Genomic DNA, 25,978 nt, shown 5'->3' with positions numbered 1-25,978 from the left:
TGTCGGGGGCGGGAGATTCATGTGATTGGTTGTTGGTCGCATTGCTTGAATAAAATCCCGAAGCTACAGACACGCCCAGCTCCAAGCTTTTTTTGAAGCTGTAGTGTGGACGTTCCGTTCCTCTCCACGAGCTGCGGAAGCGAAATGCTTGATGGGAAACGACTCGCTGGTATCTCGAGCTGATTGCTCATTGGTGGTTTTTACCCCGTGCTGCTAATGAAACTCTCCAATTGGCTCGGCAATGGGTATTGTCCACAGTAGATTACATGTATTACATGTATGATCTGTATATGTAATGTGTATTTGTAAAGCGCTTTGAGAGTCTTTGATAAAGCACTATAATAAATGGCCGAGGCTATATACACGGTCCTGTACACAACGCCAAATGGCTATATACAGGACCGTCCTGTACACAGCTCTCTGAAATGGCTATATACAGGACCGTCCTGTACACAGCTCTCTGAAATGGCTATATACAGGACGGTCCTGCACAGAAGCCCTGAAATGGCTATATACAGGACGGTCCTGTATATAAGGTCTCGTGAAATGGCTATATACAGGACGGTCCTGTGGATAAGATATCTGAAATGGCTATATGACCGTCCTGCAGCTAACGTCAAATGACTATACAGACCGGGCTATTATAGCATGCTTAAGCAAGTTTCGCGGGTGGTAATGTAGGGATAGGATTCACAGATAAATATTCTCACGACAACATTATTTTCAATGAGTTTCCCCTCAATATAAAATTGTGGCAATTCAATCTCTTTCCATGCCAATTGCTTAGCTTTTTATGCTGATTTCAGTCTTTTTTTTGGCTTATCTTTTTATGTTGTTTCAATAATTTTCTACTTTATATTTTCCAATGCACAATGTTTTACTTGTAAAGGATATCACTGCATACTTTAAAGACTACTCGGTTTTAAAGAATACGCCGACATTTCGTTGACGTGTAGTGATTTTGCATTGAAAGCAACGCAAATCATTTATCGGTACGCCGGCATTTTTATTTTAGAAATCGGAGAAACCGTCTTTTGAATTGTATGTAGTATGCTGTACATTTTTGTAATTTATCCTGCTGTAAACGTTAATTGTACACCAATTATATCCATATTTCTGTAGACTACATAAAAAGCCATTTCAGGGCTTCTGTGCAGGACCGTCCTGTATATAGCCATTTCAGAGAGCTGTGTAGGACGGTCCTGTATATAGCCATTTGGCGTTGTGTACAGGACCGTCCTGTATATAGCCATTTCAGAGACCTTATATACAGGACCGTCCTGTATATAGCCACTCCCATAATAAATATAAGGATTATTATTATTATTATAAACGTTTGTTGTTGTTTTGTGTCAGTTTTACGTCGCCACATCCATTCCCATTTTTCATCATTGTTCCACAATGTTTATCATCATGAAATTAATATCTATATATTTTATACTATACTTGCACTGCTTACCGTTTTCATACTTTATAGCATATTCATACACACTGTTCATACTGCTCACAGGCTGATATCTAGTGTATTCATAGCCCTCACTGTTTATTCATCATTCAATTCATTCTATATTTTATTCTGTCTATTGTGTACATTACTTTTCACTTCACTGTTTGTTGCACCTGGTTAGAATCTAAACTGCATTTTTTTTTGTCTCAGTAGGCTACCTGTAATATGCGCAATAACAATAAAGTTGAATCTAATCTTGAGCAGGAACAAATGTATTTGCTTAGTACATATCTGACATGACATTAACGATTAAACACATGTGTGCACTTTATAAATGCAAACCGAGTCAAGCCGACTCCGGAGGTGGCGGTATGCACCTGAAAGTTGTTTGCAATCCGCCAAAAAACCGAGAGAAGAAGAAGAAGAAGAAGAAGAAGAAGAAGCCGACTCCGAGCTGTCCGACTTCAGGCGAGCTTTTTGAGACCTCCCCCGGCTGCGATCGGCTATTCTCGTCTACTTTCGAGGGGAGCCGCAACGCGTCTCCAACAAGCCTAATAAGTGTTTGTAAGAAATCTAGAATATCATCCATAAACCCATTTTGACTGTTTTATCATGACAGTTCACTGCCCTTTAGTGGTCATACAGTGGAACAACAAAACACTAGTTGCAATCAAGGGCATGAAATATGCATTTAAATGTGTTCATTAAGAGAATGTTCACACAGAAAGTGATACATATCTAAGTCGGATGATTATAATATGGGGAAAGAAGCATTGTATGATAAAGTAAAGGCACATTTAAGAGGAGAACAAATGAATGGTGGCAAGTGAAGCAATGGAAAATAGAAAAAAAGGCACTGAAACTTTTAAAGACGAACACTCTTACAAGTGTATGATGGAATACAAACAATCTAAGGCTTAGGGATGATAATGAAACAGGCAAAAGGAACATATCAGAGAAAGTAGTGCCTCATTCAAAGTAAAAGTAGGCCTACCATGGTTTATAATTACTCCATTAGTAAGTGTCCTACGTTTTATACATAGTGGCTGCATTATTATAGAATATAAAAATGTTCTGTATTTATCACACATAAAAAGCCTATGATTTATTATTTAAGTCCAAATGTGAAGCTTGAAAAACGAATTTTGGATACTTTGTTTGGTCTTTTAGGCTACCAATTATAGATTACTGAAGTATAATACTGAATTATATTATACTTTAAAAATATACAAATAACTAGTATGTGTCAAATAAATGTAAGTAGCCTTAAAAGTGCAATATTTCCTACTGAATTGTAGTGATGTAGAAGTTTAAAGAAGTATCAAATAAAATCATCTAAAATAAAGTGCAGATATAATGAGAGTGCTGACTACCTTTAGTAAATGTATTCAGCTACATCCCATCACTTACTATTCGTTTTATTATAGGTTTTTGACTAATTACCTATGCTTGAGGAGGACCATACCCAGGAGGAGGCAGTAAAGCAGCGTTCAGGACGTGAACCGCCATAAAGTCAGAAGAAGAAGAAGAAGAAGAAGAAGAAGAAGAGCTGTCAGCTGCGAACCACCGACCAGCCCACAACAAACAGCAGAGAGGAAATCAGGAAAGAGACCAAGGAGGAGAGGGACATCTCCGCCTGAACAGTAGGTACACTGTTGCTTAATAAGACGGTAATTGAGAGTGTAAATTATATAAACCAATCTAGCGTTAATCTTATTATTTCGGTAAAGTATTGAGCAACAGGTGCGGTAAGTTAGCGTTAGCTCTCCTGCTAGCACCCGCACCACTTAAAATGCAAACTGATCATGATTTACTTGACTGTTTACTGTTAAATGAGCTAACTAACAACCTGATGTTGTGGATACAATACATATTAACCTCAACTAAGTTAATATTTAGTTGTACGATTATCCTGTTTTTAAGATTAATGTTACACTTTAACTAAGGGGTTGCTAATCTGACTAGCTTCCGACTACTGATTTAGTTTTGCTAACATTTAAAAATGTAAAAGCTGAATTTGTTACCTTATATAATGATTGCTTTTCTACGTTATTAGATTATGTGAGTTTACTAGTTTCGGTAAATTGGTGTGACAGTGACATGTCAATTTAGTTAGCCATACTGCTATCCATTTGACATCATTTGTGACAGGTGAAAGGTTCTGTCGTCGACTCGTCGGTGCTAAACTAGTTACAATACTGCTTGATATGTAATTCAGAAAGCTAAATACGAAGTCACTTAACTGTTTAAGTTTTGTAAAGTTTATGGTGTTATATGAACTTGTTTTGCTGTGTTAAATCGGTTAATGAGCCCTTTGCGTGGAGGCAGTGGAAGTGGGGAGGCTTACTAGAGCTACTGGTCACATGCTACCCTGTAATCCACAGATAAGCCCTGTGTGGTCGGTTAACAGTGGGAGGATATGCTGCTAAACTAAATTATGAAGAACATATTCATATTTATTGTCAACTATTACATAGGCTGCTTTCTAACCACGTTGTCTGTTTACCTTTGGTTTGCATCCACCATTTTATATTACAAAGCTTCTGTATTGCCATGGTTCAGAAAACACCGATTTTAAGTGTAACAACATTCCTGCTGTGATCATGAGACCAGCATGAGGAGAAGCTGATATACTTTTTTTCTTTTCTCTTTTTTGTCACATGCCTGCTAAACTAACACACATCTGATAAAGGCCTCCCTCATCAGTGATCTTGACACTAATGTGCTATGTAGAGATACATGTTGAATGGAGAACCACTTAGATCCTTCATGTTTTTCTTTCCTGAATGTGTGACTAATTATCAATATTAATGTTCTGTTTCTAGAGGTTCTGGTTAGTTTTAGGGGTGCTGAGCACTCACATCCTGCAGCAACATGGGGGAACTCTTTAGAAGTGAAGACATGACGCTGGCTCAGCTCTTCCTCCAGTCAGAAGCGGCCTACTGTTGTGTCAACGAACTGGGAGAGGTCGGGATGGTGCAGTTTCGTGATGTAAGTGCACTATTATACTGTCCTCTGAATCATGACCTCTTTATTATCAACAGATTCTGCTTTTGATTGCCATTTTCTACCAACCACCATGCAAATACTGGTACCTGTTGATACCACCTCAGTGACAATGCTAAGAAAGTGCATACCTTCAGCATCATGTTAATCATGTGCTCACAGCTGACTCCTCATTCCACACATGAGAAAGCCCATTCCTGAGAATCCCTGAAGCTAGTGTGCTAGTGTGCTAGAATATAAGATGGGCTGTGACAGAGTAGGCCTGTGTGTAAACAGTAGTATCTTTGTTTTACTAGAACTTATTGATAGACTCTAAAAAATATCCCATTTTAATGGTAGGTTTGTCAATGTATAGCTATGCACATCATTGACATTGAAGCAGCTAATGATGCTATTGTAAGTGGAGGTTCTTGTTTTTGAATTAATTCCAGTTTTACACATGTTACTGATGCATCATTTGTTTTTTTCAACAAAAAGGTAATGTCGTTATTATCAGGGATGCACATCACTTTTTTGCCCTGATTCTCAAAGGAGCACCTGGAGATGTTGCTTGGTGCTCATCCTTAAAATGAAATAAACTGTAACTTTTGAGGGGGTCTTGACTTTATTTGCCAGACACACGGCACTGAACACATATGCAGTGGTGAACACAAGACAACATTAGCACGACCAGTAATCCTACAAGCTGTCATCACTACCCTCCTGACTGTTCTCCTCACTGTCTTCCTCTCTGTCAGACATGGTAGCTGATGATGTAGGCCTACTTCTTCTCTCTGGTTGAGTCTGCGATTAGCTGCTTGCATCCACAAGTCAACAGCTGGGTTTGGGTCGAAAGTCTCTGTTGTCATCTTAGACAAGTGGATGTAATCAAATAAGTATGTGAACATAACCAATAACCTACCATAGCCAATAACAAATGAATGTAACTTATTTTATTTATGTTGTTCATTCACATCTTATTTTACCTTAACATTTATTTATTTATGCATTTCTTTTTTTTTTTTTATCTCCAGTTTTAAAAGATATTTTTGGTTTACTGTCCTATAGTATACATTGGAATGATTTCAAACCTGTTTATCCCAATAATTATAAAGGAGTGCCTTGGAAATATGTGTTTACATAAATTGTGACCAAACGTTTGAACTGAGATAACTTAGACTAAAGTGAACTATCTAAACACTCAGAGTCCTTTACCTCACTGAGCTGTAGTATCAGCCTCTCAGTCTGACTGGAGAGGACTCTCCCTCCACATTATTGTTGAAACATCTTCTTCTTATATCCGTTAGAGCAGCTAGCACCAGATTCTAATAACAACAGCGCCGGTACCGGTGCTCTCTCCCTCGCTCACTCGCATTTTGGCTGTGAGCTGCGGGCGCCAGATAAGCCAACATCCCCCATTTTCATCACTTGCAGCGCCCATCGTACAGGGCAAATGAAACGTGTAACCGGGGTGAAAAGGGTGTTACATTTACTTAATTATGAATATTGTTACATCAAGGCCGAAAATTAGGATGAGCACCAACGGTCAAAAATGTTTTTTTCCCTCCCAGAGCTGCCAGTGCAGCGCCCCCCCAGATCTGGTGCCCTAGGCCAGGGGTCTGCAACCTTTTTGACCAAAAGAGCCATTTTGCTCCTTTTTTTTTAAAAAAAATAAATAAAAATGTTTGTCTGGAGCTGCAAAACAGCTTATAAAGTTGTATTTATTGTAATATCAGACAAAAACTACAGTGTTTTTGCATTTATTAGGCTATTTATTACATTATATAAAACTGTTAACCTCTAATAAGAAACAAACAACTCCTATAAGGAGAATAAAAAATAATACACAGGCCTACTTTAAATTAAACACAGCATTTGGGGAGTCCTCTGCACATTTGAAGGAAAAAATATATAATTAAAATGTGCCCACTTTGAAATAAATAAAACATATAGCTGCACCCTAAAAAGAGTTAAAGGTAGGGTAGGTAAGAATGGAGAAATCAGCTCCAGTTATTTTAGCCGGGCCGGCTAACATGATTGGTCGTGCTTTTTACAGCGCTACGGCTTCCAGAGATAAAAATTTTTTTTTATGTATTTATTGTCAAAGCATCTAATAGGTATATTAACGGCCGCCAAAGTATAATTCTAACTCTGTCCACGCAGAATTAAATCCTGTGTTCCTCCGGTACTTTTCTTTGATTTATCCATAGTTCGCTCATCGAGCCGGGGGTCAGGTTATTCGCCTGCAAGAAAAGGCGCTAGCGCGGGACCGTAGCAGGATATGACGCTTATTTATGTGTCACAGTATCACCTCAAAATACAAGATGCGAAACATTTTCAACCATGCAAGAAAATATAAATAGTCCTACAAATACTTTTATTTTATTTCCTTCTTATTTTTGTCTAAACTCAAGGGAGCCAGAGCAGAGGGCTTAAAGGGCCGCATGCGGCTCGAGGGCCGCGGGTTGCCGACCCCTGCCCTAGGCGAACATCTATTACGCCAATGCTACGGGCCGGCCCTGAGTTCATATCATAGGTTCATATGCAACTCGCAAATATATTTCTCTCTCTCTTCTCTCTCCTCTCTTTTCTCTTTTCTCTTCTCCCTCTCTCTCTCTCTCTCTCTCTCTCTCTCTCTCTCTCTCTCCTCTCTCTCTCTCTCTCTCTCTCTCTCTCTCTCTCTCTCAATGTTGGTACGCAAATGCGCCTTTTTTCAAATGACACGGTGCTCTTTTTTTGCGCATGCGCACCTCCGCACGAGTTATGTGCAGCCCTGGTTATAATCTACCTTCTGTTGCTTCACACTCTCATGTTCCCCTTCATTTTTATCATGCAGCTAAATCCCGATGTGAACGTTTTCCAACGGAAATTTGTCAATGAAGTACGGCGATGTGAGGAGATGGATCGCAAACTGAGTAAGTGAGCTTGGTTATATCTTGCCAGAGCTAAACATTACAATGACTTTACAATTTAAAATCTGAAAAATACTATGCTTGCACTCATGCACCATAACAACAACTTTTATTTGATTTCATCATTTTAAAGAGCCATAACAGGCCATACAATAGGAGGCTGGGCACTTCCTTCACAGCGCAAACAACTGTACGCCATCTTTTTTACCTGTTCACTTTTCGTTTGCAGGATTTGTGGAGAAAGAAATAAAGAAGGCCAACATCCCCATACTTGACACAGGAGAGAACCCTGAAGTCCCGTTCCCAAGGGACATGATCGACATGGAGGTGCCTGCTCTCTCTCCTAAAGATTAACGGTGATCTCTACCCTTCTACTCGACCCTCTGCTGAGCTCTCTGTTCTGTATGTCTCACCACAGGCCACATTTGAGAAGCTTGAGAATGAGCTGAAGGAAATAAACACCAACCAAGAAGCTCTGAAGAAGAACTTCCTGGAACTGACTGAGCTCAAGCACATCCTGCGTCGCACCCAGCAGTTTTTTGATGAGGTCAGCTTCCGTTCTCTTGCCGTACAAAACGATGCCCTCAGGTCTTTTGTTTTTACTAACATTGTGTTGCCTTAAAAAGAAGTGGAACTTCTGTAATACTTTACATGGTTATAACATCTAAGACCTTTTAACACATCTTAGGAAAATATGAACTTTTTTCAAATGTTTTGAAACATTATTTATTTAATATACTCTGTGAAAATGGATAAACTGATTTGTTGCCGTTTAGTCTGGCTTTGGTGTTTCACTTTTGATACACCATAGTTGCTTAGATGGTCTTTGCCCATTCACACCAGCCGGTCACATGAGACATGTTCTGTAAATCCACTGCTGGAAAGAACTGACTTAAAAAAAAATCCAAAAATAAGATCTTTATTGGTTTTAAAATCTATCATAGTCTAAAAACTGCCAAGTTATTGGAAATATATAATAATTATTATATTTTCTGAATGTTTCATATATATATATATATATATATATATATATATATATAAAATTGTAATGTTTAAATATTGTATTTAATTATTCACCATTTAACTCCTCAGTAATGTCACCGGGTCCGGATAACAGAAAAAAACTGTTGGTAAAATGTATATTGAAGATTCTGAGTGGCAATAAAAAGCCTTATTTCTAAACAGGCAATTTCTGTAGTAACCTTTGGACAGTACTTGGCTCAGACTTCATGTTTACTGTTCATTCGCTGTGCTTTTCCTGCCCTCCTTTGCCCTACATCCATTCCAGTTCACTGCATTCACAAGCAAAACTCTGTTGACTCACAATGCTAAGTCATCTTTTACAAGTTGTTACGGACTGTAATTGAGATGAATCATTGATCTCAACAAGCTGCTGTTTAGGCATTAACTGGAGAAAAGTCACTGTGCAGGCTGAAAACAAACACTTCGTCCTTCTTTCCCAATCTCTGCATTTATTTTAATAAAATCCAGTTTTCCAACTGCAGTTTTCACAAGTATGTATTAAATCAAATCAAATAACATTTTATTTATATAGCACATTTATAAACGATTTAAATACTGTAGGCAAAATAAAAATAGCCTACAGTAGAGACACTTTACAGCAAATGCAACAGCACAGATTGTTCAGAATATCAGTATGAGAATTAAACAATTACTAAGATTGCTAAAATTAGCAACATAGCCAATTCTACTTTTGAAAACATCTTTGTTTATTGCGCATCCATTGCAAAACGACCCAAGGAATATTTTAATACAATTGTTCAATTAAATGCAAATAATGATGCAAAAAAAAAAAAATGACATACAATATTTGTAATCCTGTTACAATATCAGTCAAAATAATCCAAACAAATATATAGTTTAGCCCATGTATAACGATTATTAATGTCAAATAATGAACTGACTCTCATGCAGATGGAGGATCCCAGTTTACTGGAGGAGGCATCCCTGCTGGACCCCAATGAGACAATCCAAAGGGCTCCTCTCAGACTGGGGTGAGTCTGGGTTTTGGTCTTCTCTCATTCAAATAGATTAAGCTTCTCTTCCATCTGTGTCTGAAACCAGAGTGTGATCTAGCCCAGTGGTTCCCAACCTGGGGGCAAAAGATTGCAGGAGTGGCGCCAGGCCACAGATGATTTGAGGCCAAATATCATATTTAGACTTCTTTTTTTTTTTATATATTGCGTTGCATATAATTGTAACGCAATACATGATTGTTGCTAAAAGCCTTGTCTCTACATTACAATAAAATATAAAAAAGTATTGATTAATTAATTTGAATAAAAATTCAAGTTGGTAGCTATTAAAGGCATAAAAAGACAGAAATGTATAATTCTTCTTTAATAGAAATGTTTCTTCTGCGCGTTAGGTGTCCAAACCAGGCTTTTCTGGATAAAACATACAGTAGTCATTGTCCGTGCCGGTTTCAGTTGGATTATTTGTCACAGTTGTTCAGATCAGATCGGTCTCCTCCATTTTGTAGATTATTTACGACTTTTGAATCCACATAAACACATCGGCAAAATCCGGCTCACTTTGAGCATGTGTTTTAAACAGTTTAATCCCTTTGTGAATTGTTTCCACTTCCGCCGTCCTTTAATTTCTTCATACAGCGGGAATCCAAATGAATTCATCCTGAGTCCAATAACCATCAAAGTCACTCCAATAGTGCTCCTTAATTACGCTTTCATCCTCCTTTAACAAAATACTTCACATTCATCCAGTTTGTGACGGTAGTTGTAGCATTTTGAGACTTTGAAACTTTAATTACAGCTGTTGCCTAAATATATAGTAGGGATTACCGTCAATGTTTACAGAACATACATTTTTATATTGTGTGGAAACTCTATCTCCCTATATAGAAATATTTGCAAGTGTTGTTTCACTGGATAGTAGCAGAGATTGTTAATGTTACATTTGATATTCTGTTTAGGGTTCACATGAGGCCTCTTCAAACAGAAATGATGAACCAGGCTTTCAAAAATAAAACCATTATCTTTATATAAGCTATAGAAGTGCAATAATGATTCATATCAATAATAACTCCTATCATCACTGAAAGCATTTTTCCATCTGTTGTAGATTTGTGGCTGGAGTCGTTGGCCGGGAACGTCTTCCCACATTTGAGAGGATGCTGTGGAGAGTCTGCCGAGGAAACGTGTTCCTGAGGCAGGCAGAAATTGAAGATCCTATGGAGGACCCGTCTACGGTAAGTGCTGTTCAACCACTAACGTCCTCTGAACCTGGTCAGATGTTAATGCCCGTTTCAGTGTTTTATCAGTCCTAACTGAAAGTTGTTTCCACAGGGCGATCAGGTCCACAAGACTGTCTTCATCATCTTCTTCCAGGGAGACCAGCTTAAGATCAGAGTCAAGAAGATCTGTGAGGGGTAAGTGACTAACCGACTACATTTAAGGAAGTGTTCTGGGCCAGCAGTTTCATATCCGAGCTTCTTTTTCTACGTCTTCAGGTTCAGAGCAACCTTGTACCCTTGCCCAGAAACACCCCAGGAGAGGAAAGAGATGCTGGCAGGAGTGAATGCACGCATCGATGACCTGCAAATGGTAAATAAACTGAAAGGGAAAACGGTTATACAATGTTGACTCGTTAAAACTATCTGAGAGATGCACTTAAACTGGTTAGTTCTCTTTTTGTTTTGTACTTCCGCCAAGTAAGCAAGACCCTTTTTCAGAAAAAGTGAGTGTAAGGGATCTATGGTAAGGCATGTAACACATCTGCTTTTTACAGTTAATTTAGCTTCTTGTTCAGTCTGTAAACCTGATGTTTTTATGAGAAACTTCCTTTATTTATATTGCACGAATGTCACCCCATAGATGACATAAATGGATTATACCCATGCACATAAATCACGTTTGAGTGTGTGCAATACAATGTATTGTCAATTTGCAAATAGCAAGGTGTTAGTCTGCTTCCTTCCTGTTTTTTTAGTAACCAACAGTAACAGCCTGGCTATCATATGACCTCTTGTTAACATCCCGATATGTGCCGTCCTGCACGGTCAGTTTGGGCTATTATTATAGTTATTGATTTATAGCAATAAACATGAACCATTGCTGATCAGCAACTGTCTAGCTCCCCGCAAGAGAATTGTCCTCCAGCAGGAATAGTCTTTCCAGTTCAGTGTTGTTGTTGTGCCTGCAGTGATGGTTTAGTCCTCAGTGACTTGTTATGTTGCACAGGGTAAAGCCCTGGGGAATCCCTCTTTAATTAGCTTTGCAAAGTGTGACTGTCTTATATCTTTGCTATGTGATGTTACATCTGTCGATATGGGTGTTTCACATCATGTCATACACTTAAAAATCACACTGACACATTTGTTGTGCCTGCCTCAGCCCGGGCTGGAGACGCTTAAAGGGGCTCTATTATGCTCATTTTCAGATTTCTATGTGCCTCCACTGTGACATGTCTCCATGCTTTAATGTTCAAAAAGCTCTTTATTTTTCTCATACTGTCTGTGCTGCAGCACCCCTTTTCACCCTCTGTCTTAAACCAGAGCCCAGTCTGCTCTGATTGGTTAGCTGCTGGCTCTGTTGTGATTGGTCAACCGCTTAGAGATGTCCCGCCCCATAGCCTAATACTTACAATGGGTTGGAGCGCAAGCCAATAGAAGCATGAGTGTTACATAGTAATGTCATTATGTTACGGAAGTAAACTAAAGAGTCAAATGGAGGCGTTTCAGGCAGGGGGGGGGGGAGTGTGCGGGAGAGAAACTCCCTCTGGAGGAACTTTCCTTATAGGGATTCAAGTCTTTGCAGACCATTTACATGAACAAAAAACAATAAAACATAACACAGGAAATGGAAAACCCCCAAAAGCATTTTAAGGCCCCTTTTTTAAAGGTGAATCTCCCCCATGGTACTACACATGTTATTTACTCCGTCAGTGTCTGGTACTAAGAAATTGTGGAATCAGAAACGGCTTGCTCCAGACAATTACGTGATATTTTGTGTATAACATATCAATTGATATTCTCTCACGGCTTTGCACACTACTGATGGGGATCCTTAGCGTTTGTGGATGCAGTGTTATGTTGGTCGCTACGTACGCATGAAGGCAGAATGACTGACTGGCACAAATATAGAAGAATGTCAAACATTTTGCACAGCAATCAGCTTATGTGTGGGCCATTAAGCCCCTCCACAGCATGCAGGACTGCGCCTGTAGCCAGACAGCACACAGCTTAAGTATCCAGCTATTTGTGATCATAGGAGTCAGCTTTAAATGTGAGTCATACAGCAGCATACCTGAGAATATCCTATATCTCTTTCGGAAAAACCTAATGGAGCACACAGCTTGTTGCTCTTAAACATATGACTCAATGATGAGGGATTACATGTAAACCCTGTGTACATATCAAATGCATGATTCATTGCTGCTATTTTTGGATGCCTTTTCTGATTGCAGTGGACATTATATTTTCAATTGCTGTTTATTTAGACAGATTTAAAGGTGATGCAAGTATTTGATAGAATTTGAGTTTATATTTGTGCTCTGGGTATTGAAAGGAGGAGGTTTTTAATTTATTATTTTAGCGAAGAACGAGCTACCCTCCCACAGATCAGCTTGTAGTTGATAGAAAAGCACAGGTTTAACTAAAATGGCACGAGTAAGTGTTTTTTGGGTACCACAATGGACATTTGTCTTGACCTTTTTTTGCTCTAGGATATTAACATTATTTACGATTTTACGATTTACAGATGGACAACATCAGACAAACATAAATTAAATGTCTAAAATTAGGGTTTTTTTAAACAACGACTGACTTTACTTTTTTTTTGTCTCTATAAAGGTGCTGAACCAGACGGAGGATCACAGGCAGAGGGTCCTGCAGGCTGCAGCTAAGACGGTCAGAGTGTGGTTCATCAAGGTGAAGAAGATGAAGGCCGTCTACCACACCCTCAACCTCTGCAACATCGATGTCACTCAGAAGTGTCTGATCGCTGAGGTGTGGTGTCCCGTCTCCGACATGGACTCCATCCAGTTCGCCCTGCGCAGGGGGACGGTGAGTTAATATTCACTATTTAATTGGTTTAGTCCAGGGGTGGGGAACCTCCGACCGCGAGACCATTTGGTTTGGCCCTCGAGGTAATTTATAAACACACGCAAAAAAGAAAAGAAGTAAAGAAATCTAGACCGCAAAATAATTAAACAAGCGAGTGCCCCGTTTTTCCTGGCAACGGTCATGGTCCTTGAACACAACACGAGCCTAACGTGTCATCACGTGGTATATGTCTCGTCTGACAGGGGTGCAGAGCTGACGGAGAGCACCAGAACGCCACTCCGGGACTTCAAAAAAATTGCAGTACCCATAAATCCGTAGGCTACACATGCTGCAGTTTTTGCGTGGCTGTGTCTTTAGTTGAAAGCCCAGTGTCGATCTGTTCATCTGTCTGATCGTGAGGTAAAGGTACATCTTTATATGATCATTATAGTTATCAAAAAACAAGAGAATAAAGTAAACGGGTATAAAATACTATATGACAGTAAAATAAAGTTGTTATTAATAAACAAGAATACAGTTTGAAAGGAGTGATTTGTAAAATATCCATAAAGAAAAAGTAAATCTGCTTACAGTTCTGTTTCATATGGGTGCTGAGAGAGGTATCCATAGATCTCTTCATTTTGCTCTCAAAGTGCACCAGATTGATGCTTTCAACTTCAATATTTAAAAAAAAATCTTCCTGGGGGAGCATCTCCCCGGACCCCCCTAGAGGAGGTTAGGTCCACCCCACTTAAATCATGTCCATGGATAGGAAACTAAATACATTTTCAAACATCTTGTGTCCATATCTTTCTGTTTGGTGGTCATGCCATAACCGTGCACGTGAATGCATGCGCGAGTCATGGCAAGATATCTGGATTAAGAGGTTGCTTTTTCTTTGCACAGCATGAAAGAAAGGCCAAATGAATGTGCTGTGATTTTTAAGCAGAGGTCAATAATTTGTACGGCCCTCGGAGGATGTTGAAAAAATTGAAATGGCCCTTGAGAGGAAAAAGGTTCCCCACCCCTGGTTTAGTCCAACACAAACTTAAAGAGTTGGTTACTTAAAGAATAAACAGGGTTCATGTATTGCATGTAGCAGAACCAGTTGGAAAAAACACGTGTCCAAGCTACGTCAGTGCCAACAGGATGTTCATTTTATCTTTTGTTTATACTGTACGGTACTCAGCCACCAGTATATTCACTGTGACAGTGTGGTGTTCTTATTTATTTGCATAATCCGAAGAAAAGGAACGTACAAGTCATGCAAGACTATGCTATGCACTACTTACAAGTTCCTCAAAACAAATGGTTAACATTTTTAAATAAACCAAAACTGTGCTGGCTTCAACAGTTTCCCCCTCATGGTGACCAGGCATGCCTTCTTTGTTTGTGGAACCGTTAACAGCTGCTGTGTGCACTTCCTTATCGGCTGCCTGAGTGCAAGTGATGAGTGAGAGGGCCCAAAGGAGCTGACTTTCAGGCGTCTCAAGAGACAGTTAATGCTCTGGCCTTATCTACAGCCAGTCATGCATGACTAGTAGTGCTAAAATGAAAATAATCTGGGGGTGTGGAGTTGGAAAGCAAGGGCCTCTGTAGGCTGGGCTTCATCAGCCGGCCGAATTAAGAAAATGGCGTAGAATCTAGAAATGTTTAGTTTTTTTTGTACGTTGGGTGTAGCGGCAGAGACTTTGCGCTGAACTGTTTGTATTCACAGGTCTCAGCTGTCTCTATTGTACTTGTTGGGAAACATGAGGCCATAGTATAGTGCAGGGGTCGCCAACCCCCCCACGCGTGCCACCGTAACCAGTGGCACACTAGGAATAAGTGTGCAAAATATTTAAATTGTATTTTTCGGATCCTGAACGAGACCGCCGCCAGAGCGCGTCTCCCCGTTACCTGCAGAAGGAAGCCATGCACGCAACGCACCCCCACTCTCTTTAAATCCAGGCGACTTTCTGCCGCTTTCCTCCGTAGTGCAGTGCTGATCGTTTCACCACGGAGGAAAGCATTTCACTAATTGCAATATCCATAAGGAGCTGTACAAATGCCGCAGTTTTTGCGTGGCTGTGTCTTTAGTTGAAAGCCCGGTGGCGATCTGCTCATCTCTCATCGAAATAATATGCTACAAAGGGGCGGACTGGCCACCTGTGTGTTGAACTTTCCTGTCGGCTCCCAGACCGTATAGTCGAGGGGATGACTCTCTGTCGTCTCCCAGGGCAGAAGCAACAAGCTTCAGGTTCAATAACCCACTTTAGCTTAAAGGAGACATGTCATGGCCATTTCCACTGATCATAATTCCATTGTTGAGGTCTACTAGAATAGATTTATATTGTGCAATTTTCCAAACTCACATTGGTTTCTCAAAGAGCATCTCTGTAAATTACGTGTATTCACTGAATTTCACTCTCTGCCTTTAACGGCTCGTTGTAGCTCCAATAGCTCCAGCCCCCACCCTCCCTGTGAGCACAGTGTGCTCTGATTGGTCGGGACGTTGTGAATCGCGCTGAGCTCCGTGGAGGTGTTGTTTCCTTGTTTAGCGATACACAGCCAAACTCATCCTGAGCACACAGCCGAAGTAAAAACAATAAGTGTGGCTTGATATTGAGTAAGAAAAAGGTTGATAAACGCTGTGAGAATGGGTCTGCACTGCAGAGAGAATTTCGCCTCGATCCCAACTGTCTGTTATCAGCCTGCAGTCCGTGGATTGGTCAATTTGGACCAATCAGCGGGTGCTTAATGTAACGGCTCCGCGGACGTAACGTAACGGCTCCACGGATTGGTCCATTTAGTTCCGGGTACGTGCTTACGTAATCTCGTACCCGGAAGAATCAAATGGATGATGACGTTTCTCCAACGAGGCGTATTGGGGAGGTATTTTCTGTTTTTAAAGTTTTACTCGCTACAGTGTGTACTTTGAGGGTTTTGACTCTGCACACCGTTTACATGCATAGAAACCTTCATAACACACAAGGGGACGGGTAATAACCGGAAAAGCATGACATGTGACCTTTAAATGACTGGAGAGAGGCGAGCTCTTCTTGGGAGGCCGTTGTATTTATTTAGTTGTTCTTCTGTTTCACAAAATACATCACAGACCTCCGTTTTTCTGCTTCCTCGTTTCACTTCCAGAAACATACACACGCTTGCTTGCTTGCTTGCTCACTCTAGCTCTACCATCCACAAACACACACACGCGCACACACGCGCGCACACACACACACACACACACACACACACACACACACACACACACACACACACCCCCCCCCCCCTCTTAAAGGGACAGCGATCTTATCTCACTCTGCATGACCCCAATATCATAACATGTGTGCTCTGGAGAATCACAGAACGGACGATCGTCCTTATTATTATGCCGTTTAAACCAATTATTTAAATCTGTTTGTTAAATTCGGCATCATGTAAGTTGCGCTGACAGGTCCACACACTGCTTCCCCGCAGCGAGGCTCCCCCCGCCCTCCTGTTGACAGTTCACAAGCGGCGAGCTCCTCACCTCCCCCCCCGGTATAGTGTATCAAGATCTCACCTGTAGCAAATCATAATTTTTATTGTCTTTTATTAGTTCCTTAAAATACTTTTGTATGCAGTTAGTGTAATTTTTTGAGATGGCAGCATATTTCCTCTTGTTTAGTTTGCTTTTGTCATTCTCTGCACATGACCCCATTCTAGGAAAGACTAGAAGGCTTGTAATCTTATCTCCAGGGTGTATGTAGTGCCGGTCTGTGGAAGAAAACTCATGTTTATTACAATCCTGTGCTGCATGGCTTGTGTCTGTTCTGCCTTTTAGGAGAAGAGCGGCTCCACGGTGCCTTCCATCCTGAATCGAATGCAGACCAAGCAGACCCCACCCACCTTCAACAAGACAAACAAGTTCACCTCCGGCTTTCAAAACATAGTGGATGCTTATGGGATTGGCAGCTACCGTGAGATTAACCCAGGTATGCGTCACACCTTTGTCTGAACATCCCTCTGGCTTCTGTCATCATCTGGACCATCAGTGTTATCAATCATGTATGTTTTAAAGTACAGTCTACCCCCAAATCAAAAATACACATTTTCCTCCACATGTTAATATATTGGTTTGATGAAAATATGATTTGTTGAGTGTTAAGTAAATATTTCACAACAAAGTCTATAGATTGTTAAGAAACCTGCTCGTAATGTCTGGAAAGAGACATTTCTGTAAATACTTGTTCTAATGTATTTATTACAATCCCAATTCCATTTAGTTCCATTATGTTAAAGAGATGGCAGATCATTCTAAGGACGATAACCTCAAGACTCAGCAACTCCCACAAATACACTGTAGATTGATACATTTTATTACATGTAGGAGAGAAAATATGTATTTTGGGGTGAACTGCCCCTTTAAGGCATTCCAACTTTTTGTATTAAAAAGCGACTTTACCCAGCTGCCTGTGGTTTTGAAACAACCACTGAAAGGCGTGTCTCCTCATCACCCATTGTCACTTTGTTTGAACATGCTGTTTATCGTCATGTTGTTTCACCTGCCACACCACCCCCCCCCTCACATGTTGCCTGCCTCCCTCCCTCCTTGTCTCCAGCGCCATACACCATCATCACCTTCCCCTTCCTGTTTGCCGTTATGTTTGGTGACCTGGGCCACGGGGTGCTCATGACCGCGGCTGCCCTCTACCTTGTGTTGAGAGAGAGCAGGCTGATTGCCCAGAAGAATGACAACGAGGTATGATCCAATCACATCCATCTCATCAGCCCTTACACCACCCTCATGGCTGATTCAAGCCAAACGGAGCTCCTTTCATTCAAAGTTCCCTATTAAACTGTTTTTCATCAATATCTTATAGGTCTCAGATATATACAAAACATGTCTCTGAAGTGTTTTGCGCGAAAAACCAAACGGATCGTGCATTGTAGCATTACCCATAATCCCCTCTGTTTCAGGCCTGTTTCAAAAGAGCTGATTCTCTGTCTGTTACTTCAGATGAAAATAAGGAGCCCCTCCCCACGCCCCTCTGAGAGATATTTGGTTAAAAATAACACAATGGTGCTCTAGGAGGAGATTCAGGTGATAATGTGTGGGGCGGGGTTACCTTGGTTGCTGATTGGCTAATGGTTACACAAGACAAAACATCGTTATGACATCACAAAGTGGCCAAAATCTGATCAGCTCATTTTCAGACAGGTTTTTATATAAATGGATCAGGACAAAAAGTGAGCGAATCTTTTTTCCTGAAACTTTCAGAATCTCTTAACGCAGAGGGGACACATGTTGATGTAGAAGAGATTATGAAAAAGTGTATTTTGCATAATAGGGGACCTTTAATGCAGCTCTTCTAATTTTAGAAATCACTTATCCATGATTGATTCTTCTCTGGCAGATGTTCAGCATGGTGTTTGCAGGGCGCTACATCATCCTGCTGATGGGAATCTTCTCCATCTACACTGGGATCATTTACAACGACTGCTTCTCGAAGTCCCTCAACGTGTTCGGCTCAGGCTGGAGCGTCAGGCCCATGTTCGACGCTAAGCGAGGGGGCAACTGGTCGTAAGTGTCATCATCAAACGCAGACTGGAGCGTAGGAGTCAGTGTTTAAAATCATAACACTGATGTGTGTTCTCCTCCCGATCAGGTTCGAAACACTGGAAGGCAATAAGGTTTTGCAGTTGGACCCGCTGGTAGATGGAGTGTTCAAAGGGCCGTACCCTCTTGGCATTGATCCGGTGAATACTTTTTACAAACTATTTTAGTTGCCAATGTCTTTTATATATATCCTTTCAAATACATCTTCAATGAATGGCTAGTTGCTGAATCAAACAATAAATGTGTTGCCATAACGTGCTTATAATTGAAGATGTGTGAATGGAGAAAGCCAACAATAAAACAGTTTTTACAATTGTTTTTCTCTCAGATATGGAACATTGCCATGAACAAGCTGACCTTCCTGAACTCGTTTAAGATGAAGATGTCTGTGATCCTGGGAGTCGTCCACATGCTGTTCGGCATCTCACTCAGTCTTTTCAACCACCTGTGAGCTTTCCATCCACTGCTTCATTTCTTGTTTTATGTATTGCTTGTTGTCATTTTGCACAAATTGTGATTATCTACGTGTCTCTGCAGGTATTTCAAGAAGCCGCTGAATATCTACCTGGGATTCATCCCGGAGATCGTCTTCATGGCCAGTCTGTTCGGCTATCTAGTCATTATGATCTTCTATAAATGGTTCTTGTACGACGCCAGCACATCCAAGGACGCTCCCAGTCTCCTCATCGCCTTTATTAACATGTTCCTGTTCAACTACAACGACCCCAGTATCCAGCCCCTCTACAGAGGACAGGTCAGACACACTTGTTTCTGTCAGACATGCATCCTTTTGTCCTATAATGAACTACAGTAAGCTTAATGTCCTTTTTTAATTTCTATCTTCTTCATTCAGATGGTTATCCAATCCCTCCTGGTGGTAATCGCATTGGCTTGTGTTCCCTGTATGTTAATAATAAAAACTCTCGTTCTGCGGAGACAGTATTTGTGGCGGAAGAACCTGGTAAGATAAATCAAATGTCAATTTAAATAATACCTTGTACATTTTAAGTATAATATATATATATATATATATATATATATATATATATATATATATATATATATATATATACTTTATTTATCCCAAGTTGAGAATTGGTTTTGTGACATTTTGATGGTCAATCTACAAGAAATACAACATTTCTTAAAAATATAATAAAATACAAGTAAAGTAAAAAATAAACATTTAAAATGTAAAATTTAAAAAAGACATTATTGTAAGAGCCATTTAGGTACATTATTTTATGGTGATTAACTATGGTTTGGTCAGCCAATTAAATATTCTTTTAAGTTAACTCAAATGAACTGAATAACTATGAATTATATATATTTATACAGTTTTTGTAAAGTTTAGCTTATGAACTGCTCTAGTTTTATGTTTTGTTATTATTTATAGAATGTACGCATTCACATTCTCAGTAACAAATACATATATTCAGAGGAGTATCTAAGCACTATAAAATATACAGAATAAATTAGAATACTCTCATATACCAATCTATTAAACATAGAAACATAGTACACTATAAACATTAACAAATATATTGTTCAGTCGCTTGAAAAATATGTCCAGTGATGTATGGCAAGTAGGCTGCAATATGAATGCATGTATAATCCCTTTTCTAATTTGACCCGTCTTCCAATTCAGGGTACACAGAATTTTGGAGGCATCCGGGTGGGCAACGGGCCCACTGAGGATGAGGCTGAAATCATCCAGCATGACCAGCTCTCGCAGCACTCGGAGGAGGAGCCTGAGGTAAAAAGAGGCGTGTCCTCTTCAGCAACACTGTCCTCGACACTGGCTGCGTTTCCTCCCTCTAGCTCACTAAGCAGGAGAAACAGCAGGCCGGTGCGGGTGCCACAGGTTATAGGATCCACTCACATCTTTGAATCATTTAGATATTCAGCCACAGTTTGGAAACAGAACCCGATACCCCGTCTTTCCACTTCCACTGTGGCAATAAAACACATGAATTATGGATGAAGGTCCGCTTTAATGAACTGGTTTAACAAACTCCAGACTGCCACCTTCAGGTCATAGCAAATAAGATACAAAGATTAAAGAAAAAAGGTTTACTTTGTTGTACTGTATTTCTTATTACAGCCACTTTAGTGTGTGGTGGATGGTAGATTGTATACCTTAACTTGTCAAAAACAGACCAGGGGGGAATTGTTGTACATCCCGAAGAGATTTAACTCAACCAGGAAACAGTTAATTTATGAGTTGTTTAAAATAGACTTCCTTAAGAAAAATAACAGGATACATCCCCCCATGTATCCCTCAAATGTTGTGTCTGCACATGTGAGCAAAGTGTTCATCCTGTAATATTCTCCCTCCTTCCTTTTTACGTGTGTAACTCATTCTCTCATCACTCTTCTTCTTTGTTTGTACTGATGTCTGTCGATCTGTGTGTGTGTGTGTGCTGTCAATAACAAAGACTTGCCTTTTGTCACCTGCTGTCAAGGCCTACCAGGAGGAAGAGGTAGGGATAGGAGCTCACACTGCACCCCCCCCACTCTGCAAACTATCCCCTCCCTGTCAAAGTGCATGTCTAGCAGTGCTGTCTCCTTTATCCCTTCGCTTTGTAGCCTGCTGTCAACAACTGCGTGTGTGCGTGTGTGCGTGTGTGGTGTGTGTGTGTGTGTGTGTGTGTGTGTGTGTGTGTGTGTGTGTGTGTGTGTGTGTGTGTGTGTGTGTGTGTGTGTGTGTGTGTGTGTGTGTGTGTGTGTGTGGTGTGTGTGTGTGTGTGTGTGTGTGTGTGTGTGTGTGTGTGTGTGTGTGGTGTGTGTGTGTGTGTGTGTGTGTGTGTGTGTGTGTGTGTGTGTGTGTGTGTGTGTGTGTGTGTGTGTGTGTGTGTGTGTGTGTGTGTGTGTGTGTGGCGGGAGCCATTAGGCCCGTGTTTGCTTAGAGTTCTGGTGATGTGCATGAGGGATCAGCGGGGCAGCTGATATGATTGGGTTCACAGGGTCCTGAGACGCTTCTAATTTAAGGGGATCTGCTGTAACAAATGTCTTTGCTATCAATTACCTGAATGATTCTATAATAACACAATGAACTTGACTCCTGAGGAGCTGACGTAGAGACGATGTTTTCTAGATGTTCACGCTTCAGTTAGATGTTGTATCTCTTTCACAGTTTAACTTTGGGGATGTGGCGGTGCATCAGGCCATCCACACCATAGAGTACTGCCTGGGCTGCATATCCAACACTGCCTCCTATCTGAGGCTCTGGGCCCTCAGTCTGGCTCACGCACGTAAGTCTCACTCGTCCTCCATTTGAATACGATACTATATACACACACTGACTAACAGAGGTGTTTGTCCAATGCTGGCACCTTCGTCACAGTACTGAAGTCTGTGTGCTCTCGCCGTGCACAGAGCTGGCCGAGGTGCTGTGGACCATGGTGATGCACATCGGCCTCTCCAGCAGAAGCATCGGAGGGGGCTTCATCCTGGCCGTCGTCTTTTTCTTCTTTGCTGTTCTCACAGTTGCCATTCTTCTCATCATGGAGGGCTTGTCCGCCTTCTTGCATGCACTGCGACTGCACTGGTAGGTTCTTGTGTTTGTGGCGTTTGTTTCTGTTAATTTATTTGTATTTATTTGTTCTGACAGACTAGTGTACAACTTGTAGCATCTTTTCCTAACCAGAGTTTTAAATCCAATGAGCATGAATCCTGTCCCTTTGCACTGGGGTTGGACTTTTTTAAACAACGGTAAGCCCCTACAGAGCAATAGTGCTATCTGCAGGTGAAGACACACAGATGCAAGGCCACTGCTTTGCTTATTTGGTAAGTAAGTGATAAAACACAATAACTGACGGTTTAGGCATATTCGGATCCAGGACCAGCTTCTTCTTCTTCTTCTTCTTCTTCTCTGCATTACAACGGCAAAATGAGGGTCACAGTTTGTAATCAAAGTTAAAAAGGTCCTGATTGTAAAAATGTTATCAGAGTTTATATTAACTTGTATTATGAGACCTATCAAACTGACTTCCAGCATCACTAACAGTAGATTCAGAGTATCCATACAATAGGTTACCCTGACATAGGTGAACATTCACAACAACGTTTAAAAATAAGAAATGTAACAGGTCCGGTGTGCAAGTAGAACATTTCAGTTTCTCCCCGCCCTCTCTCTCCCCTGGCCTGTGGCCTGGAACATGTCTGGCTCCAGTCACTGTTATGCTTTCCATGTTCTGCTGTGTGTGTGAGGCGGGCAGAGCCGTCTGTCAGTCCTCACTATGGCTCCGATGAGACTTTGTTGTACGCTCATTAATGTCTTTGTCAGGCTTTGCTGAATGTCGTCCTGGTTTTTTATTATCCGCTGGCACATTTACAGAGCGTGTGTGTTGCATACACTCTTCTCTATAATTATCTTTAAACAGTATGACTGGGTGACTCAGCTGTCACTGAATGGCCTTTAGAGACAATGCAGGGCAGTTTGGAATGCAGAGAAGCCAAAGAAGAGGTGGAGACAAATGTAGTCGGAAGCTACTTTGTAGATGCCTTCAAGTCTAAGGTAGCCTTTTGGAATACAATTTCAACTTTGGTGGGCAAGTAGCACACATGTTGATTATTTGCTTGCATGATAAAGTCCTGGCAGTTTATATTACAGCTGCATTTTTAAAAGTTCTATTGAAGTCCAAGGACATATGACATTGTTTCACCTAAAACCTATAGATATTCAGTTTAGTATGATAAAAAGCAGGACATCTTTACATTTAAGAGGCAGATTAGTTTCTTCCGATAGTCGACTCGTAGACGCTTTTGGACTCTCCCTTCCCCCGGCAGCTTTGCTTCTTCACACAGACGATGGAATGGCAGGTATTGATGGCTCCTCAGTTAAAAGGTCATGCGGCCATCACTTAGCGCCGGCCGCTTCAAAAATAGAGCCTGATCATTTTCCAGACGGGAAGAAGCTCATGTGTCTGGGCTTGGCACGAGGCCCAGAAGTATATGTAAACATGCGTGTGTTCAGGTGGGAGCTCAGTGTGGAGTGAAGAGGGGGGGGGTGGGTTTATCACCGTCTTCACACAACCTGGACCATCTACACACCTGTCTGCCTGTGTGAGAGGCTTCCCGGTTATTGTTCCTGTTTTTGATTGACGCTTTGTTTCTTCTACAGGGTGGAGTTCCAAAACAAGTTTTACTCCGGCCAGGGCTTCAAGTTCCTGCCCTTCACCTTCAAAAGCATCCTGGAAGGGAATGCTGAGGACTGAGATCTTCTATTGATGTCACTCATCTCTTGAGAATATGTGTGGTGTTGAATAGTGATTGTCTCTTTGTGTGTGTGATGCAGTTTCCATGAGTGACACTCCAAAAGCTCGTTCAGACTGCGGTTTGTTTTAAGTTACCGATCACTTCTTAGATTCGGGAACATCTACTCAGAAATGTACTATTCATTACATCCATTCCTCAGAATAATTACATCTGTTGTGCGTCTTGTCCTATAGTGAAGTCATTTGTTGTACCTGTATTTAGTTTAATATTATTTATGCAAATAAGAAATGTATAAAACCTGCATCTTCCCATATGTTAGGTGTGTTGTGCAAATGTCGTGACTGATGTTTATTCAGAGTAAAGTGACAGAAGTGTTTATTTGTCTCTCAGCTCCACATGTTGCGTTTAGGCATTGTTCTGCACAGAGCATCTCACTAATTTCTAAAACACACACACTTTGCTCAGCAGACGCTTCTATCACGCTGACCTCACACAGAGCTTTAAAGGGAAACATGTTGACTTGCTTCAGGATGTCAGTCAGTGCTTTGAAAGAGACTGTAATCCTGCGTTTTGAGCTAACATTTCCATAAATGCCCTTTTGGTTTAGTGAGCTGTTCTCCATTGATCTACACAAGCATAATAAAGGGGAATCTATAGGTGAATGTGTGTTGGTCCTGCTCATTTTGGTTACTCGCATCTGATTTCATTTGTATATTAAAGTTTAAATAATCATTGTCACACTCAGAAGGGAGTAAGATGCAGCGTATTCACTGAGACTGTTCCTCAGAAAATATTTAGCACTGCAATAATTGTGCATCTCTGTGTCAATAAAGCGGAAAGAGCTGGATTACGTTTGTTTTTATTTTTCTCTTCCTTAGACGGCAGCAGAGGTGGAAGATACATTCAAAGCCTTTACTTAAGTAAAATGAGTAATGCACTAAACATTTGACATACTTTAAGTGAAAGTACTACTTGGGCATAACATTTATTTAACTGATTTGTTATTTCTAAAATAGTTCTGAAACTTTTGTTTTGTTTAACATTTAAATCAACCCTCACTTCAAAATGTTCTAATTGTTTGTAGTTTGAAATGAGTATTACACTAATTACTAAAATCTTTTATGTTTTAGGATTTGAAAGAATCTATACAGCACTGGCAAATCTTCTTTTTTTTTAAATGTGACTTTTACTTAAGGACTGATATTCTGTAACAGATGTGCACATAACCCAGTATCAAAATGTATAGACTATGATTGTATGTAGAACATGAATATTAAAAACAGGTCTAAAATAAAAGTAGTGGACTAAAAAGGACAATATTTCCTTATAAAATGTCAAAGAATATAAGTAACAAGTACTTTAATATTGTACTCAAGTCCAGCAAAATACTGTAGCTGCAGATGAAACTAAAACAACCGCCTGTTGTCTGCATGGTGGCTTCACGGACCGTAGGATTTCAATGTGTCCCCACTCCTCTTGGTGGTGCTATTGAATAGGTTGTGTAGTTGCAGTGGCCCATGAGAAATGAGTGTGTTGTGTTTTTCCCCCTGCATGTTAGGACTTGTAATTAAAGCACTTACAGTTGTCTGTGGCAGATAAATATATCTTAATTACCTGCTGAACTTTGTGCTGGAACAGAAAGGGAAAGATCCAGAAGGGCACGTGTAAGTAGCATAGAGTAAGTATTTTGTGCATAAAGGGCCTTTTTTATATTGTAATGAACAGGTTCACTCAGTGTAGACGTCCAGTTATATGCAATTAAGTTACTTATAATAAGTCCAAAATCCAATTAAAAGAGTTTGTTTGAC

The 25,978-nt window shown here is 40.5% G+C and overlaps 1 protein-coding gene across 5 annotated transcripts; it reads left to right on the top strand.

Moving 5' to 3' along the window:
• Nucleotides 1-2,938: 2,938 nt before the first annotated feature.
• Nucleotides 2,939-25,017, top strand: LOC117450912 (V-type proton ATPase 116 kDa subunit a 1-like). Of its 5 annotated transcripts, none has more exons than XM_034088938.2 (22): nucleotides 2,939-3,094; nucleotides 4,273-4,438; nucleotides 7,269-7,347; nucleotides 7,574-7,671; nucleotides 7,763-7,891; nucleotides 9,280-9,359; nucleotides 10,447-10,573; nucleotides 10,671-10,753; nucleotides 10,835-10,928; nucleotides 13,175-13,387; nucleotides 17,175-17,325; nucleotides 17,953-18,092; nucleotides 18,748-18,914; nucleotides 19,000-19,090; nucleotides 19,279-19,397; nucleotides 19,488-19,704; nucleotides 19,804-19,911; nucleotides 20,599-20,706; nucleotides 21,389-21,433; nucleotides 22,087-22,204; nucleotides 22,329-22,500; nucleotides 24,076-25,017. In XM_034088938.2, the coding sequence occupies exons 2-22, from the start codon at nucleotides 4,322-4,324 to the stop codon at nucleotides 24,167-24,169; spliced, it is 2,550 nt and encodes an 849-aa protein (XP_033944829.1). In that variant the 5' UTR covers nucleotides 2,939-3,094; nucleotides 4,273-4,321; the 3' UTR covers nucleotides 24,170-25,017. The 5 variants fall into 5 exon arrangements, with proteins under 5 accessions (XP_033944829.1, XP_033944830.1, XP_033944831.1 ...); XM_034088939.2 differs by having other exon boundaries at nucleotides 2,939-3,117; XM_034088940.2 differs by having other exon boundaries at nucleotides 2,940-3,090; nucleotides 21,416-21,433.
• The last annotated feature ends 961 nt before the right edge of the window (nucleotides 25,018-25,978 follow it).

This window comes from Pseudochaenichthys georgianus, chromosome 8 (assembly GCF_902827115.2).
Source record: "Pseudochaenichthys georgianus chromosome 8, fPseGeo1.2, whole genome shotgun sequence".
Taxonomy (NCBI): domain Eukaryota; kingdom Metazoa; phylum Chordata; class Actinopteri; order Perciformes; family Channichthyidae; genus Pseudochaenichthys; species Pseudochaenichthys georgianus.
The sequence above is the reverse complement of the archived record's forward strand: the minus strand, read 5'-3'. Positions and strand labels throughout refer to the sequence as shown.